Here is a 19,678-nt window from a genome sequence, read left to right on the forward strand (position 1 = left end):
CATCAGTATTCTTGTACAGCCCTCTCCAAGAACACACTTAGACTGCTCAGCTCAGGGAGATATTTCTGTCTTGCGTGTAAATAGCAAATTTATAACTGCCCATAAAACATTATTATTCTTTTAACTTTTTGATTAAAAAAGCATGAAAATTAAATAAAATGTTTTCAAATAATCTTGAATCTGCAGTTTAGAGGCCATTAAAATCCACAAAATTGCATATTAAGACCCAACACACAATGTGTCAGATTGCTGTTTGTATTGTCAATCATTAGGGGGCCTTTTATCCCCTTCCCACACCCTGCACTGCTCTGATTAATATTAAGTGATGTAGCTGCTGGCACAGGGGTTAAGCAAGGAAGAGGGAGAGAATAAGAAAGTAGAGAAGTGAGGAGAAAGAGAAGGAAAGGAAAGAAGGAAGGAGGGAGGGAAAGAAAAGGGAGGAAGAAGGAAAGAGAGAACAGAAGTATTCCAGACAAGAGTAACAGCACCACAAGGCTCGGGGACACTGAAGGTAATAGAAACATTCAGAAGGAGGAGCTCTCTTTCTCTCTCTCTCTCCATCAGCTCCTCATCTCAATGTTGATAGAGGAATAAGTGTTCTCCCTTGTGTCACAATGATAGAGAGGGGCCAAGAAAGGTCTGGAGCCAAATTTAAGGCCTTGCTAAGGAGCTTGTGTTCTTTCTACCTCTAAAGATATTCCTAGAAACATGAAGAGAAGACAACTGGTATACCCTCTTCTCCATCTGGATCCCATGCTTCATACTTGCCAGGCCCCTGGGGAAAGGAGAATTAAACAAGATAAAGAGACCCTGACCTGCATGGAGAGAAGTGTAAACAGATCCCCTAATAGCAGGTGTTCTATGCCCTGACACGCCAGCAGGAAATAATAGAGGCATCCCCCTTAGCAACCTTTGTCACATACCTAAAGGGAATAGTAGTGCAGGTATAATGATGGCCTGATTTTCAGGAAGGACATAGACACCACTATGCCCAGAACACTAACAGAAAGGGATTGATTCACACAGCAGGAACCCACAGCTCTCTTCCCTCCAGCTAAACTCCCTGGGGCCCCAGAGAGGGATGGTTGACCCTGGGGCAAGCAGAGGAGTTGAAAACAGAAGTCATTCTGAAGCAAGCAGCCTGGACATCTCTCACAAAGCTCTGTAAGAGGCAGTGGGTTATGCTGGCATCAACCCATAAACTCAGGGAGGGTCTGTGAGGATATTCTACTTCCATTTTTCTTAAGTGAGACAGGGAAAAATCAACCCTCTCCTCCCAACACATACACACACACACACACACACACACACACACACACACACACACACACAGCCATTTCCTCCACACTACCCAGGGCCATCCCTCTTCAGTCTCCCAACCAGTTCATTCCACTGCAGCTACTCAGAATGACACCCCAAACAGGGCTTCAATTTGCTTTGCTCACTCTCATGGTGTGTCCACCCTGCAAGGTGCTAAGTATTAGGAAATGAAATTGATGCCAAATGAACATTTTCCTTACCACAGGGCCTGTGTTGCGCAGGCAGCATTTTGCCTGTTTAGTGCAGATTCCATTGTTCCCAGCTTGCAGACGAAACTAAGGTTGCACATCTAGTAGGCAGCTCTGTGAGTCAGCAACATCCACATAACGAACAAGCACTCAGCAGAAAGGGCTGACTTTTTTCTCACTACTATGTGGGAGGGTTTGGACAAAGCTGGCTCTGCGGCAGGCTGGAGGTCCACAGGTCAGCTGAGGAAGGCTGCTCCGGGTGGCCCTCATCCTTCCAGGATCTGGAGCAGATCTCTGCCATCAGCCCATGAGCTCACAGCGATGTTACCTAAGGCCTAGACTTGAAATACACTGACAATCGCTGCCGTACACTTCCCAATGCCAATCACATGAACAAGATGCTCAAGTTCAACATCAACTCCTCTCATGAAGATGGGGGTGGGAAGGGAGGGAAGTTCTTAGGCCACAATCCATCCTTCCATACTGAAGGGCAAGGATTTGCTTACAGGTCCTGAGTACTGTTCCTCCTCTCTCGTGCTTCCTCTCTATGGTGGCTTGAGTATAAAATGACCCCCACAGCCTTATGTGTTTGCGATTGAGCCTCATGCTTGGTCCTCAGCTGGTGGAGCTTTTGGGAGGTGGAGACTTGCTAGAAGAGGTGTGTCACTGGGAAAGGTCTTGAGGCTTACTGGTCCAGTCCCGCTGTGTGTACAGAGTGAACTCACTCTCGCTGTTTCCTCCATGCTGACATGACAAGCTGTGACACCCAGCCATCTCCTCATGCCATACTTTCCTTGCCATGACGAAACCTCCCCTTGAGACTATAACCTAACATAAACCCCTTTCTACCGTAATCTGCTTCTTGTTGGGTGTTTTATCACAGCAGTGGGAAAGTAACTGCTACACAACCCCGCAAAGCAAAGAAAAGTAAACTATGGGATCATAAATCAAGTTATAATCCTGATATCCTTTGCCATGGCATGAAACTCATCCAGCACATTTTCCTCTTTGTTGTAACTTGGGTTCAGGTTCCAGAGCCATCTCCTTGCTTTTATCATTTGTTTCCATCAACTAACCACCAAACACAGAGAGACTTTCATAGCACGGGCTCACCACGAGCCAAGCTCTCTATAGCTCCTATGCTTGTGCTCCCTGGCATGGGGCCATCAGTGGAAATCCATGTCTTGTAGATGGACACAGTGACACTACCATAACTGCATGCGTAGTAACTAGAGAAGGCACAGACTAGCTTCAGATGGAGCCAGCCAGTCCTCTTTGTGTTCCCCCCACACACACACACACACACCTGGAAGCCATATCATGACAAGAAGTCAATCTATGACTTTCTTCAATCAGAGTGACATGGTTTGCTGTCACAAGAGCACCCTGTTTCTTGGTTGAAAAGAGGCTGCACCATGGGAAGGGTGAACATGGGAAGTAACCACAGCCATCCAGAGGATGAGACCATAGCACTGGTGGTGACCAGGTCAACAGGGAAGAGGTGATGACAAATGACTGGGTATATTTTAAACAAAAAGCAGACTTCTTGCTAAACCAGAGAGAAAGAGCAGAGCCAAGGATTCCCGTCAGGAAGGAAGACATGTACATCTCCTGAGATGGGAAAGATTCAGATGAAGCTTGTCTGTGGGTGGAAAGGGGATCGCAAATTTTGAACATGTCGTGCTTGGGATTCCTACCAGGCATACAAGAGGAGGTGTGGTGTGGGCAGTTGGATGTATGAGTTTGGATTTCAGGACCACGAACCAGAGATGTAAATATGGGAGACACTGGAATCCAGATGGTATTTAAACTTGGGTGAAGTCATGGGAGTGAGAATAAATAGAGGAGAGAGGAGGGGCATGTCCTCACTTTTGAAAGAGCAGCTCAGATTTTCATGACTTGGAGTTGAGAACTACTTCTAAAGATATCTTTGCAATCCCACCATGGAAAGATTCCTGTGTGACCATCTCACAAGCCAGCCCAGGAGGCACAGGGAGGGAGCAGGAAGCATATAATCTGGGAGAGATGGGCACAGCATGGCAGCCAGTAGACCCATACACCTGGTATGTAAGACTGGGGATGGAGAGGATAGCTAGGAAAAAGGGAAACTGAGAAAAGTTACTCTTTTGAGCTGTTAAAAAAAAATCAATGCCAGTGAACTCATAATCAGTGGTTTGAGTCAGGTGTCCCCCATAAACTCATGTGTTCTCAATGCTAGGTACTCAGTTGGCAAAAATTGGTGATTGAAATCTTGCTGAAGGAGGTGTGTTGTTGGGGGAGGGCTTCTTTCCCCTTGCAGATGTTTGACTCACTCTCATGCTGCGGTGTTCCCCCTGCTATGGCAGAGGTGATCTCCAGCCTCTCCTCATCCCATCCTTTCCCCTGCCATCAAGGAGGTTCCCCTTAAGACTATAAGACAAAATAAACCCTTTCCTCCCACAAGCTGCTTTTGGTCAAGTGCTCTGTGCCAGCAACTCGATGGTAACTGCAATACTGTAGGAAGAGGAAGGACTCTTATGGAGAGGATGGGAGAATTGTGGTAAAGGTCACCATGCTCATAAGTGCCATTGCACTGTGATAAGAGACAGAGCTGATCAGATCCGGGTTCCTATCCTGATTCTACCACCTTCCCCCTTTGCTGTGTGACTTCAGGCAGGTTTCTGTCTCTGAGATATAATTATCTCACCAGCAAGCTAATGTTGAAAGGGCTGAGGTGAGGATTAAATAAGATAATGGGTCAATGCCTGATAAACTCAATCTATTTGTGTTCCTAAATTGTTGTATGCAACTTCCTGAAGGTAGAAGACAGGTCATTATAGTGTTTAATTAAAAGTATTCTAGGGCTGGAGAGATTGCTTAGCAGTTAAGGCACTTGCCTGCAAAGCCAAACGACCCAGGTTCGATTCCCCAGGACCCAAGTAAGCCATATGTACAAGGGGCCACATGTGTCTAGAGTTCGTTTGTAGTGGTTGAAGGCCATAGTATGCCCGTTCTCTCTCTCTCTGTTTCTCTCTCTGATTTCTCTCTTTCTCTTTCAAATAAATGAATAAAAGTAAAAATATTTGGTTTTTTAAAGTATTCTAATGGTGAGTACAGTATAAGGCATACCGGAGCCATTTGCTTATTTTCAATGGAGCTCATTTATTGTGGTTGAATCTGTGGAGTGCATACACTGACTTCACGAGATTCCACTACCTCCTCCAGAAGCATGGATTTCATAAGTCTGAGTAAATTTGATAAAATACTCTCACTAACCAGGATCTACAATATAAAAAACCCACCTGAATTAATTTCAGGCTGCATTGAGAAAGTCTTCTAAAGAAAATCCATTTTATTAAAGTTGAATTCCCTTCTAGAGAGTGAGGGTCAAGATTGAAAGCATGACACTGAAAAAAAATGATATTTTCAGAAGCTATTGGTAATTTTCCTGCTATATTTTAATTTTTTAATGTACTGTATTGTAATAATGCCTATATCGCTGTTTTTCTTGTGTTAATTAATTAGCAGACGCAGACACTCAATTACATAAAGGTAACATTTGTAACATATTAAAATCCACCTGATTTCACTGAACCAGCATTATTTTTTAAAGAGATTTTATGGTATTTCCAAGTAGTAAAATTAATAAGTAATAGATTGCAAATAGCCTTCTTAAATGGGCAATAAGAAGTAGCTATGACAGCATGGCTGTAAATGAACACTCTTCCAGCATCGTCAGTGAATGATTTTGGCAGCACCATCCTCTTCCAGTTTCATGTGACACATTCATTATAACTTGTATATGGAATGTCCCTCATAGGCTCATATACTTCAGTACTTGATCCCCAGCTGGTGAACTGCTTTCAGAGGTGGTAGAACCTTTAAGAAGTGGGTCACTGGGAGGGTGGGCTTTACTCCATCCAGGTCCTGGCCTGACCTCTCTGCTTCCTGACTGCTGATTCAATGAACAAACCACCTCGCATTCTTGCTGCCACAGCTGTGAACCACTCACATCTTCTCTAGCACCTTCCTTGCTGTGATGGACCATATCCTCTTAAACTGCGAGCCTAAATAAATCCTTCCCCCCGTAAGTTGCTTCTGTCAGATATTCAGTCACAATAATAAGAAAAGCAACTCATGCCACATACACGTCATGGTTTGTAAATATAATGGTGAGTTTCAATACAATGAGAAAACAGAGAATCACCAAGTACAAATTTACAAAGGTTTGATTGCTGTATGAATAAATTTTCTCCAAGGAAATAAAAACATGCCAATGAAGGCACTTAGAGAAGCTCTTATAAACATGGAGCAAACCCCTGAAAAGATATTTTCCAGGGCTGGGGAAATGGCAAAGAGGGTGAAGTGTTTATGGCATGAGGACCTGAGTTTGGATCCCTAACACTCATGTAAAATGCTGCACGGGGTGGTATGCTCCTGAAATCCTAGTGCTGGGGAGACAGAGATAGGAGGACTTTCTGACTAGCTTATCTAGCCAAACTGGTGAGTCCTGGATTCAGCGAGAGACCCTTCCTGAAAAACTAGAATGCAGAAGCAATATAGGAAGCTATTTGATGTCAACCTCTGGCCTTTATACACACATACATGTGTCCATATACACATGTTCACATGCATATAAACACACACATACACATGCAAACAAAAGAAAAGATATTTTCCAGTATTAACCTGTTTGTGATTTTGCTTTGGCCCTTCCTCTACAGATCCCCTCCCCCTGTAAGATGTAGATGTACTGGGGAGGACAGGTCAGACTGTCAGTGCCTTCTACTTGGCAGTTGTCAGGAAGTGTTCTCCACACAGTTCCTGAGGGGACACAGTGTTAAATGTGATGAAATATCACCACGGAGTTTAAGCATTTTGCTTGGGGTGCCTTTCTCTATGCTTAATTGAACTCGTACTCTCACTTCCAAGGACTAGCTTTGGAAATGTCTTCACAAAGCACGCAATGCCGCACATCATTCCCATGTCGCAGTCTAAGTCGTTATTCTTGTCAGTGAGGAACAGAAAAAAAGGAGCAGTTTACCTCCAAAAATCCAGTTCTCAGAGGCCTTTTTTTTCATTTATTGTTTGTGTGAAACAAAGAAAAATCATATTACTTTATTCTTGAGTAATTACCTTTTTTCATTTCAGTTAAATTTGCTTCAGATTACAAGAGGAAATGTCATTGCATATAATAAAATTGCCAAATAGTCCCATATTGATCAGCAACAGTATCGATCTCTGGAAGCACCGCACCATTTGCTCCCCGGCGTGGTCCACTTTGACTGGGATTGTGCATGCAGGAAGCAGACAATGTTAAATCTCAGCCAGTGGTCCACATGTGTCAGCTTCATGCACTTGACTGAGGCTGTCGTCAAAACTCAGAGTAAATGAAATATTAACCATGGTGTGGCCCTAAGCATTGCATCAGAGTGTATTTTTCTTGAATGAAAAAATAAATAAAATGTTAACTGGGCAGTTGTAACCATGAGGAAGAACTCGGTATAAGATAAATCATAGATACAGTGTAGCATGTAATACAACCAAAGGCGCAGCTATCAACTGCAGTGATTCAACATAGCAAAACTCTATACATATTGATCATCCAAGGGGTCATCCCATCCTGTAAAGATGTAGCCAAGACACAAAAGTATACGGTGTGGTCATACCAAAAGTTTGACCTACTAAAGATAAATTTGGCTATACAAACTTCTTTATGTTGAGACATGCTTTGGCATCTGTGAAATATTTTTACCTGAAGATAGCTTTGGAGATTATCCGCAGATGTGCAGAAGGTATGTGAAATCTCCCCAAAGAAAGAGTAAATTACTAGCATAACCAAAACTGGAATTTAGAATTGTATTAAGACTTCTGACTTGAAGTCTAGGGTTTTGACCTCTATAAACTAATTCCTTATAAGGTAGGTATACTAGCTAGATAGTTGGAAAGATGATAGATAGATGAAAGATAGATAGACAGATAGAGATCAATAGATAGATAGAAGATGATAGATAAATAGATAATAGATAGATGATAATATATTAAATGAGTGGATAGACAGATTAGATAGATAGATAATTGATAGACAAAACAGCTCGTGGGTTATGATTAGTTTCTGTCTGTGGGAAACACGTCACTGTGCCTGAACACCATGGCCAAAAATGTCTGACTGACCTAGATTCCTCCCTCCCTTGGGTCCCACTACCTCTGTTCTACAAAGTTTACCCAGCAAGTTTCCAAGGGGAGAAAAATACCAATATATACTAACATAATTATTTACTTATTTATATTACAGGGTCCTCAAATTTTAGTACCTAAAAGAAGGAATACTGTCATATGCATGTCAATTTGAGGGTAAATATGAGGGTATGTGCATGTTTGGTGTGGACTCATTGTAATGCCATATGGAACTGTAACGTGGCCAACACTTAGGGTGTGATCTATAAGGTGGGGAGGGCAGAATGCACTAAAAGCAAGGTGGAGTCTTAGAGATGTTTCCCATCATCGGTGGGATGTTGCCTTTCTCTCTTGGCTTCTGCTCAGCACCACCAGCAGGTGGCGCTGCTGGGCAGAAGCGATTTCATTCATTCATTGGATCCATGGTTATTGAGCATTCATTCTTGGATGTGGCAGACCTCGTGTTGAAGAGCAGAGATTCTGAGATAAAAGGTGAAGACTTTTTCCTCACAGGTTCGCAGCATACATAGGTAAATAGTTATTGGCAAGCTACTTCAGCAAATATGTGAGGAGAGTGTACTCAAGCCAGCTGGGAGACTCATGAGAAGGAGGTGCAGTGGGTGTCCCAGGACAACTGAGCAAGGACACCGAACGTCAGATGGTGACACCAATACGATCCAGCAATACTAAGTACTGACCTAGGCCGAGCCTGGTGCTAGGCAGTCCTTGTAAAGCATCGCTCCTCCAGTAACCTGTGAGCCAGGTACTTCATTCAACCATCTGTGCGCTTGAAGGTATGAGAACTCAGGCACCAGTGGTCACCTACAGGTCCAAGGTCATGTAGACATTGAGCAGCAACGTCAGTATTCAAACTAGGCCAGAGTTCAAAGCCCAGATGCTTCATGTTTGATCTCTCCTGGTTGGGGAGAGTAGGAAATAAAAAGGGCAAGAGAGCAAGCATGAATATTAACAAGACCGTTGGCAAGGACATGGTGGTGAATGAGGATCCTCGGAGGGTGGCATCTGTGTGTGCCCTCAGATGACCTGAGCTTCTGGCAGAAGAGAATAGGAGGCGGACTGTCCCCACAAGATCTCAGCAGGCCTGCCGCAGTGGCTCTCTGGTGTTTTGAAAATGCGCTGCTACCCTGATGCCCAAGGTTATCCATAAACATCACCTTTGCCTCTTGCTTCTAGTCTGCTCCCCTCCCACAACCCTGTCCTTACTATTCACAAGAGATAAATGACAAAAATCAACCTAGGTATCCAACGACAGGAAGGAATAAAGAAAATACGGTATCTATACACAACGGAATTTTGTTTTCAGCCATAAAGAAGAATGAAGTCATGCGGTTTGCAGGCAAATGGAAGCAACTGGAAATAATCATATTAAGTGAATTAAGCTAGTCTCAGAAAGACAAATAGCATTTGTTTTCTCTCATTTGTAGTCCCTGGATTTATATAGCTATATAAAATCCTGCATGTATATGTGATATGAAATAGATATAAAACTGTCCAGGGGGATAAAGGAGAAGTAACAGAAGTGGGAAAGGGGTACTGGAAGGGAAGGTGGGGGTGTGAGGAAATATGCTCAACATGCAGCATGTATATACTCATGCAAAAATGCTAAGAATAGAGGCTGGGAGATGGCTCAGTGGATGAAGTGCTTGTCTTGCAAATGTGAGGACCACCAGAATTCAGCTCGCCACACCCACGTAACAGCTGGGTGGGCATGGCGGAAGGCAGAGACAAGGGATTCCGGACAAATTGGACAGTTACACTAGCTGAATGAACTAGCTCTGGGTTCAAGTGAGAGACTGCCTCAGTAAATAGAGAGTGACCAACGAAGACACTTGACATCAACCTCTGGCCTCCACACACACCTGCACACACATGTGAACATGCATGCATGCACATAACACCCCCCACACACACATACATCCCATATGCACATGCAAACAAAATACTTTTAAAAATAAATGATTTTAAAAGATGGCTGCAGCATAGGGATTGGATCTACTTTCAGAAAAGCACAGATATTCTTTTTCTTTGCTCCACTTGTGCCCAGGTTACCCCTTATTTCTACCATCTCCGTCCTTCCCTCCTCCCCACTGCTCCAAATAAAATAAAATACAATCATAGCAGCATGCTAGAGTACCCAATATGCTCCTCATGCAAGCTTGGTTAAACAAATCACATTGACCTTTCATAAAAATGTGCCGAATGCTTCCTTCTTTCATTCAGTATGTTAATCTTCAGGCCAAGCCGCCATCAGAGCAAGCCTCATTGAACGCAAATCTGATGGTGCTGCCCTGGCCTCACACTCATCAGCGGCTCCAAACTGCCTCCATGATGAAGCTCAAACTCCCAGCAGTGTAGACAAGGGCCTTCCGGATGTGGCCTGTGTCACCCCCACCAGCCTCATTTCCCACAGTGCCCCTTCCTCTGCATCCTGCCCACACTTCAGCTGTCCCCAGGCACACAGCACTCTAAACGTCTTTGTGCTTTCTCTAGCATGACTCTTGTCCACAGCACCCTTGACGTCTCCACCTCCTGCCAGCCCCACACTGATTACTGCCTGTCATTCAAGACAGCTCGGGCCAGTTCATCCATTTATCCCTTCCCACATCTCCCCACGCCAGACGGAGTTGGCCTTTCTCTTCTGCACATCAGGCATGTGGCTAGAACATGCAGTCCCCTAACTGACCTGCTCAGCTCAGTGCCTGACACATATTCAAAGCCTAAGAAACAATCACAGGCAAGACGAATGAAAATTCAATACAAGGGCTGCAAAGATGGCTCAGCAATTAAAGGTGTTTGCTGGCCGGCCTGGCTACCCAGTTCAGTCTCCCCAGCACCCATATAAAGACAAGTCAGACACAAAGTAATGCACACTTCTGTGATCCCAATCTGCCTGTGACAATGGGGGGGGGTGTGGAGCTAGAAGAATCCAGAAACTCAGGAGCCAGCTAGTCTGATGCACATAGCTGCAAAACCAAGAGAGACTCTGTCACAAAGAAGGAGGAAGAGGACAGACACAATGAAGTTGTCCTTTGCCCTCCACACACATGCCCAAGCACACACAAATAATACATATACACATAAAAATAATAATAATTTTTAAAAGAATATCTTTCATTTGTTTTCAAGGAGAGAGATAATGGGCACACCAGGGTCTCCTGCCAATGCAAATGAACTTCAGATGTATGCACCACTTTGTGCATCTGGCTTTATGTGGATACTGGGGAACCAAACCCAAGTCATTACCCTTCGTAGGCAAGTGCCTTAAGTACCAAGCCATCTCCTCAGCCCTAACAAATGCATTTTAAAAACACAGAAAACTCAGCAGAAGCTGATGATGACTGCCCCAGCTCACAAGGACCAGCACATGAGTGTGCAACCTGGACACCACTGCTTTGTCATAGGAGCAGCTGACCACATGGGCCACTGGACAGACTTCCCAGTCATATGCCCACTGCGTCTTTCCTCTTGGGCTTGTCCAGTCCCTCAATGCTCAAGCACAAAGTGTTGTTACTGAAATAGAAAGTAAAAATCAAACTGTTTCCAGGTGTTGTAGCACACACCTGTAATCCCAAGCACTTGGGAGATGGAGAACCAGTAGTTCAAGCCAAACTGGGCTACATAAGACAGTAAAAAAAAAAAAAAAAAGGAAATATATCAAAATGCTAATACTAATTGTTTTAGATAACTGGAATGGTATCTTTATTTCTCTCATCCATATTGTCTTATTATATACAAGTTCTTTTTCTCTTTGTTTTTTTTTTCTTTTTGCTTATGTGTATCTGCATGTGTGTGTGTATAGGAAATATGGTGTGTGTGTGTGTGTGTGTGTGTGTGTGTTATATGCACATGCATATGTCCTTGCAGCGCCCCCTACATCGGCTTGAGGTGGGGATTGCTGGCCTGTGTTGGCTGGAGTGGAAGGTCACTCTTCTACCTGGTCTTGTTATTGAGCCAGAATCTCTTACTGTTTCCAGAACTTGCAGAGCTCCTTCTATTCTCAGGTCTCTGTTCCCCTGAAAGATTGGGGTTACAGGCAGGTGTGGCCACATCCAGCTACTTTATGTGGATTCTACAGATGTGAACTCTGGCATTCTCCTCGGGCCCTCACATTTGCACAGAAAGCACACTTAACCACTGAGCCATCTTTCCAGCCCCACACTCTATTACGTGATTAGAAAGCAACACTTAATACCAAATATAGAGCATGAATACGTCAAGCAGATGTGAAAGAAAATGCCATCCGCATGTGCCTATGAGTGAGAGAGCTGCAAAACAGAGAACCAGTTGTTAAACTTGATTATCGAACATCATGGTAAGATGTGGTCAGGTTCTGTTTCTTTCTAGATGTATTTTCTTAACATAGTTTGAATCAAGCTTTGTTAATAAGTAAAAATGGTAGCCAGACCCTATTTCCATAGGCCCTGACACCTCCATTTGTTGATGTCATTGTGACTGTAATACCTATTTATACTAATTACTTGTTTTGTCTATGGGATGAAGTACCCAATAGAAACAACTTAAGGGAAGAGAAAGTTATTTTGGCTCATGGACTCAGAAGTTTTAGTCCATGGTGGCAGAAAAGAGATTGCAGAGGGATCAGCTCCATCCATCTGTGGTGGCAGGAGCTTGAGGCAGAAGTTTAGTCACGTGGTGCCAGACAGGATGCAGAAAGAATAGGCTGGAACTAGGGGTGAGAAGACTTTCAAAGACCTGCTCCTTAGTGGCCTTCTGTCAGCCAGGCCCCTTCCCCTAGAGGCTCCATACCCTTCAAAATGGTGCCGCAAGCTGGGGCCCAAGCCTACAAGACCTGAGCCTATGGGGGACATTCAGATTCAAGCCATAACACTCCGCACCTAGGTCTCAGGGTCCTCATCAGAGACTCTTCAAACAATCTCTGTGGGAGAAGACATTGTTTTCAGCTCATCAGGATGCAGTCTCACCTCGCTTCTTTAGATTCCTGACATCAGCCTTGGCTATGGGAGTTCTTTTGCTACCAATGGGTAGTAGACAAAAGGGACTCGTGTGTGCCACTTCTGAGGTGGATGATTTAAGAGTCCCTATATTTTAAAGTGTTTCCCTTTCCTTCTCTCATTGTGATTTCCAAACCACAACTCAAACATACAGTGACTGTTCTAAGGGTCGGGATCACCAAGAACCAACAACAATGACACAGAGGGAAGCCCTCCAATGCCCGGAATGCTTGTGGGTAATAAATACATTTAGTTGTTCAAAATAATTAAAATACGAGATTTCTTGATGAAAATGAATTGATTGAATGGGGAGATTAGTAATAAGAATCTTTGTTACTGCACCTATCCTGACAGATACAACGTTCTGCACTCAAACATTCATATTTCAATGTATAATATACACCTAACAGCAATACCCACACTTTCTCAATGTACCAACTTTTGTCTTTCTTAACTTCTTTTTTAGATGATGCATATTTACTACAGGGACTTAATATAGAGGAACTCTATCCAGAGACCTCTAGTTTCATCACTTACGATGGGTCAATGACTATCCCACCTTGTTATGAGACAGCAAGTTGGATAATAATGAACAAGCCTGTGTATATAACCAGGATGCAGGTGAGCTGCCCTTTGTTTCTTTAGCTTATGAGGAATGATGATGAGTGGACTGGCTGGGTTGGTGTAGTGCCTAGGATGTTCATTTACTAGAATTTCTGTAACCACATACCACAGACCGGATGCCCAGGGCTAGTGTCAGAAGGGCTAGTTCCTTCTGAGAGCTATGAGAAAGATACTGCTCCTTGCCCATGTCTTGGCATCTGTGGTTTGCAGGGAAACCAGTGTTCTTGGGATGAGATACTTCACCCCCGATCTCTGCCTTCATGCTTATGCTGTTCTCCCCACGTGCCAGTCTCTGTCCGAATCTGCCCTTTTTAAATAGGTCCCAGTCATATTGAATTTGAAGAGCCCACCCTAATTACTTCTTCTTAACTTAACTAATTACACCGACAGTGACCCTTTCTCCAGGTAGTCATAATCTGAGGTACTGAGGGTCACCAGTACCTTCTACTTGGGAGTTTTGACGTCTACAACCAAGGCGCCTTCATTTAAAGAATCGGCATCTGGGTCGCTGGGAGATGACACAGTGGTTAAAGGCACTTGTTGCAAAGCCTGTCAATCCAGATCCAACTCCCAACAACCACAAGAAGCTGGATGCAAAGTGATATATGCAGCTGCAATCCCAGTATACCCACTACAATCGGAGGTGGGACCAGGAGAATTCAAAGCTTATGGGAAAACTTGTCTGATGTTAAATTGTAGTCTGGCAGGTCTTTTGTAGTGGCAAGAGAGCCTACCTCAAAGAAGTGAAGCCCAGACACTTTGAAGTCATTCTGTGATCTCTACATGCATGCCATGGCATACATGCCTATCCATACACACAAATAATTTTTTTTATTAGTTTTGTACTCAGTATAGTTGGTGCCATTGTTAGCATCCTCCCTGTGCATTGTGGGGTTAGCCATCAGTTATGGATAGGATGCAATGTGTCTGTGTATCATGACCCAATGTGTGGCTCTGACAGTGTTTCCGCCCCCTCTTCTACAAATTTCCCTGAGCCAATACAGAGTCATGAACTGAAATGGATTAGCATGAACTAGTTATAGAAGTCATGGCACGTGTCTGAGACAGAGAAGATAGCAGAGCTGGTTCCAAAATCATACTCTACAGCAATAGTGTTTACGAAACAGCTGGGTGAGTGCCTCATGCCTCAAATCTCAACACTCAGGAGACTCAAGCAGGAGGGTTACCACAAGTTCCAGGCCATCTCAGGCTACAGAATAAGACCCTGTCTCAGAAAACAAAACTATCTTAGGGGCTGGGGAGATGGCTTAGTGGTTAACGCACTTGCTGCCAAAGCCAAATGACCCAGGTTTGTTCCCTAGTGTCCACATAAAGCCCGATGCACTAAGTGGTGTATGCATCTGGAGGTTGTTTGCAGTGGCTGGAGGTCCTGGCATGCCCATCCATTCCCTCTCTCTCTCTCTCTCATTCACTGTCTCTTTCCTTGAAAATAAATAAAGAAAAATATTTTTTTAAACCTTAGGCTGAAGCCAGGTGTGGTGGAGCACTCCTTTAATCCCAGCACTCGGGAGGCAGAGGTAGGAGAATTGCCATGAGTTCAAGGCCACCCTGAGAATACATAGTAAATTCAAGGTCAGACTGAGCTAATGAGACCCTACCTCAAAAAAAAAAAAAAAAAAACTGGCTGGAATGGCTCTGCAGTTAAAGCCACTTGCTTGCAAAGTCTACTAGCCCAGGTTAAATTCCCCCCAGTACCTCACAAGCTTAGGAAAGCCAGGTTTAAAAAAGCTGTGTAAGCTGGAGTGCATCTCAGTGATAGAGTGCTTGACTGTTACTGGATTCTGGTTTGCTCCCCAGCACTGAAGAAAATAACAAATATGAAGCTATATGGATTTCATGATGGAGTGACTTCTCAGGGCTTTTTGAAATAATGCATGTGTCAGACCCCAAGTAGAAGCATCACCATATGCAGCATTTCACAAGCATACTTGAATGTGGGCTTTTTTCAGATCTTCTCAGACGATCCAGTGCTCAGAACTGCAGAGGAACAAGGCCTGCCCTCTGGCTCACTGAACACTCCAGGCCCGTTGCTCTGCTCTTTACCATGAAGGGCATGTTCCATGCATCTGCTCCTGGTCTGGTGCTCTGTGATCGCGGGTGTTTTTAAAGATTTAAAACAAAGATGAGTAAATTTAACACAACCCCACATCCGTGGTGTTCACAACCACAGTGTGAGATCCTAATCCTGTAGGTACTGGTTGGGACTCACTGGATAACAAGAACAGTAACCTCCTGTAAATAGCTTAAGCTTAGAGAAAGGATTTGTTCAAGAACTATCAGGGTATCTTACAGTTTCACATCAGATTCTGAGGCAGAGAAGTCACTGGAGTCAGAATGCCAGAAGCTATTCATCTCTGTTCTTTCTTTTCCTCCTCTACTCCTCTTCTCCTCCTCTTATTCCTCCTTTTCTTCTTTTCCTTCCAGCACATTTACTTCATTCTTTTCTTCTGCAGACAGTTATCTTCTTTTGCTTCTCACCTTGTGGTAAAACATGGCCCAGATATTCATAGAGAAGGAACTGCATTGGTCCAGCTTACTTAGCACTGACCCTGGGCCAAGCACTATGCTCTGAGTAATATCCATATGAGGCCACAGAATTACTGAGCCATGGGGCATCAGAGAAAGCAGGAGCTCTTGAGAACAGCTAACTGCATGCATTTGAGGGTCAGAATCAATGCACACAGTCACTCCATGCCTAGAGACTTCAGGAGCCCTTCAGCTCATTTGTGCGCAGAGGAGAGGTTCAGAGGGACTCATGGCCTTTCCCAGACAGCCAGTGCCACCTGGCCTGGCCACAGCCTACTTGGCTTTACTTCTTCCCTAGTGAATCTACAGGTTGGATCTCACCGCTGTTTCTCTCCTCAGATGCATTCCTTACGCCTACTCAGCCAGAATCAGCCATCACAGATCTTTCTGAGCATGAGTGACAACTTCAGGCCTGTCCAACCACTCAACAACCGCTGTATCCGCACCAACATCAACTTCAGTTTGCAGGGGAAGGATTGTCCAAACAACCGAGCCCAGAAGCTCCAGTATAGAGGTAGGTGCAGAAACTCAAAAGAGCAGAAGGCTCAGAGAACAGACAGTGCAGACCAGAGTTTGTTCTTTCTGCTCAGACCTGTTCGTAGAGGCCTGGCACTATCTCTCACCAGAGAAACTGTGACAGTAGGACCATCACCTCCCCCATTTGCATAGCACTTTTATGTTGGTGAAGCCTGTATGTTTGATATATGTGGTCTGTATCAACATGCATATAGAAGGTTCCATGTTACATGTATCAAACCTTTTTACTGTCATTTTACAGAAGTGCTCACAACAGATGGTTTCCCCAAGACTAACTCTTATTGCAGATATAAGGAAGCATCCGAGTTTTGATTATGTGTCCTCTGAACAGGGATCCAATGCTAAGGGTGTCAGGCTATTGGGGTCTAGTGAAAGAATGTGGGTGGTCAAACCTTTATTCAGTGCTATGCTCCTAGAAGTAGTTATTATTCCTACTAAAGGGGGTATCTGTTTAAAATAATATCTGCTTCCTTTGACCACCCAGTACACACCCAGCCCTCTCTCTTTTCTTCCACACACTGATTAAATAGTAATTGACAAACTCTGAATGTGGAAAGGGAAATACAGGTAGGAAAAAGGTTTAGGATACCCAAGTGCTGAACCTGGATCTAGTAAGTTATGCAAACCTACACAGATCTTTGCCCAGCTGGCCCTGGCAACTTCCTGGAGGGCCTAGCAATTGTCACAGCTTGTTGTAAGGGTACAACAAGGGCCTGCATGGGGAGCCCTTTGTAACAACAAGATGCTTCCCCATACAAGGACTTCGGTTATTACAGGCAGCTTTTAGGAGATCCCTACCCCTCACTTATCTCCCTCCACATTCCCTTCTTTCTTTTCTCTCTTTGGACAGTCACAGAGTACCTAGACTCTAAATCTGCTGCTCCCATCCAGCTTGTACTACTGTATAAATAGATACATAATTCGTTCATTCACTACTCTATTCCACGCCTATTTATTGGACACCTGTTATATGAAGGTACTAAGGTTTCAGTGACAACATAGTGGTAATGAAGATAGATATGGCCCTGACCATACCAGAGCTTATAGTCTTGGTCAGGGTTGGCACACTTTTTCTGTAAAGGGGCTGCAAATGAGGTGTTTATTTTATTTATTTTCTTTTTAGCTATTGTGACCTGTAGGCCCTGACCCACTCTAATGATGCGATATGAAATCAGCCATAGACAATACGCAAATGAATAGCTATATTGTACTTCCATAAAACTTCAGTTTTTAAAAAAACATAATTTGTTAGATTTGGGCTGTGAGCTAAAGTTTGCCCATCTTCAATCTAAATCAGTGCCCTCCACTAGAACTTTCTGCATCATAGAAATGGTCTATACCAACATTATCCAATACAGTACTATTGAGCCTATGTACTTAATGAACAACTGAAGTGTGGCTAGTTTGGTGCAAGCAATTTTCTTTTTATTTTAATTCATTTTAGCTTTTTGGAGGCCACAGGGGGCTAGCAAGTCTAGTGGGTCCTGGAAAAAGGAGTAGGTGGGACATAAATAAGGAAGCAAACATTTATTGAACAACCCCCCTTTGGAGTAAGCCCCCAAGCTGTGTGAACATTAACTCAATTGTACCTTGTTTTGTGGTGTGTGTGTGTGTGTGTGTGTGTGTGTGTGTGTGTGTGTGTGTGTGTCTGGTTTTGTTCCTTCTTCTCTTTCCAGTAAATGAATGGCTTCTAAAGTAGAGAACCAAGCCAAGAAGAATCCCACCTCAGTGAAATGCTACAACTGTGAATTGACGTAACCCAGAATGCCCCCCTTCTTTCTGCTCTCCCTTCCTTCCCAAGCCTCATTCATTCCTTGGATTGGCCCCTTTTTCATTAAAAGTATCTGCAAAACCATGACAGAGGAACGCATCTCTTATACATTCACACACAAGCACACACACACACACACACACACATACATGCAAACATATGTACACACTCAAACCACCTTCAAGATGGGAAAATCAAGTCTCAGAAACAAAAGGCTGAATCATAAAAGGTCTTAAAAGGAAATAACCAGTTAACCTGATTACAATTTTGATACCATTTTCCTGAACTAATAAAGCTACTCAATGAGACTTTTCAAACTTTGTACATACAACATTCTTCTGAGAGAGAGAGAGAGAGAGAGAGAGAGAGAGAGAGAGGAGAAAACAGCAGTGAAAGCATCAAGTGGACTCGGAATCTAATCATCTCTGATAATGTCCTGGGACCCTCTGAGAATGCTGATGACAGGTGAGCCAGGACAAAGTTGACCAAGGACATTAATTTCTAGATTACAATTCTTCTGTTTACTCAACGACTTAAAAAAGAAAAAAGAGCAACAGACATGGAAGAGCTACACATTGTGTATATATATATCACCACAGACTGTAAGAAAGGGAATTATTTCCCTCTTTGTCACATATCTGTAGTAGGATTTGCCAAGATCAGAATCGATCCATTTGCTGTTTCTTGTTTCCCAAAGGTTATACATTGTGTTTGGTTATTGTTAACAGCTCAATAAATGTGTTTAATGCATTAATTTCATTTTCCTGGCTTTATAATCCGTTCTCCTTCCTGACAGGCTAAGCCCTGGCTCCATATAGTTCCATTCTTGGATTTCACATGTCCCTCCATCTCCACGTTTGTTTGTTTGTTCGTTTGGTTTGTTTGTTTTATTTGCAGTTTTATGGAGTTTGTGGCAATCAGGAATGCATTTGCTAAGCAAGTATAACTTTAATTCCACTCCATGGCTCCATCATTCACCTAAGGTGAGCTTAGGCCTGACCTAGCAGGCGACAGATTCCTTGCGTTTCAAAACTGCCATCCTCCCTCCCCCTCCCTGTGATGCTCCCGTTGAAGGAATGCACTTTGCCTTGTAAATTCCTGGGAAAGGGGTGTCTTTTCTCTCCAGGTGCAGCCAGATCTCACAAAGTACAAACGAATGCCTTTCTTTTCTTGTTTATAATGGTCACTCACTGTGTTTGGTTACTGTCAAAAAAAAATCAATAAATGTGTTTAACAAGTTGTCCAGTGGCCACATCTGAGTTTATTGAGAAAGAAGATGCTCCCTGCTGAAGTCCTTGGGTCCTGCTGGGTCCACAAACAATTCCATCCAGCCAGTGGGGCAGTCAGAGCCTGTCTGACGAGTCCCAGAGCCAGGTAATTAATACCCTGTTGAGCAAACATACACGCTTACCTGCTGCAAGGGAAGATTTGGATGTTCGGCTGGTGGTCAAATGAAAATTAACTTTCATCTCTCCTTCCTGTCACAGTCTCTAACAAGAGGTGAGGCACAGGTGTGGAGAGTTTGTGCAAATGGAAACATTCAC

The 19,678-nt window shown here is 43.7% G+C and overlaps 1 protein-coding gene across 2 annotated transcripts in view; it reads left to right on the forward strand.

The window, feature by feature from the left end:
* Ca10 (carbonic anhydrase 10) overlaps positions 1-19,375 on the forward strand; it is a 546,239-nt gene extending 526,864 nt beyond the window's left edge. For both annotated transcript variants that reach the window (XM_045159300.1, XM_004655625.2), the window contains exons 8-10: positions 13,122-13,276; positions 16,166-16,340; positions 18,040-19,375. In XM_045159300.1, the coding sequence (XP_045015235.1) occupies positions 13,122-13,276; positions 16,166-16,340; positions 18,040-18,062 (353 nt within the window). In that variant the 3' untranslated portion in view covers positions 18,063-19,375. The remainder of the gene's footprint in view (positions 1-13,121; positions 13,277-16,165; positions 16,341-18,039) is intronic.
* Positions 19,376-19,678: the final 303 nt, after the last annotated feature.

This window comes from Jaculus jaculus, chromosome 9 (assembly GCF_020740685.1).
Source record: "Jaculus jaculus isolate mJacJac1 chromosome 9, mJacJac1.mat.Y.cur, whole genome shotgun sequence".
NCBI lineage: Eukaryota > Metazoa > Chordata > Mammalia > Rodentia > Dipodidae > Jaculus > Jaculus jaculus.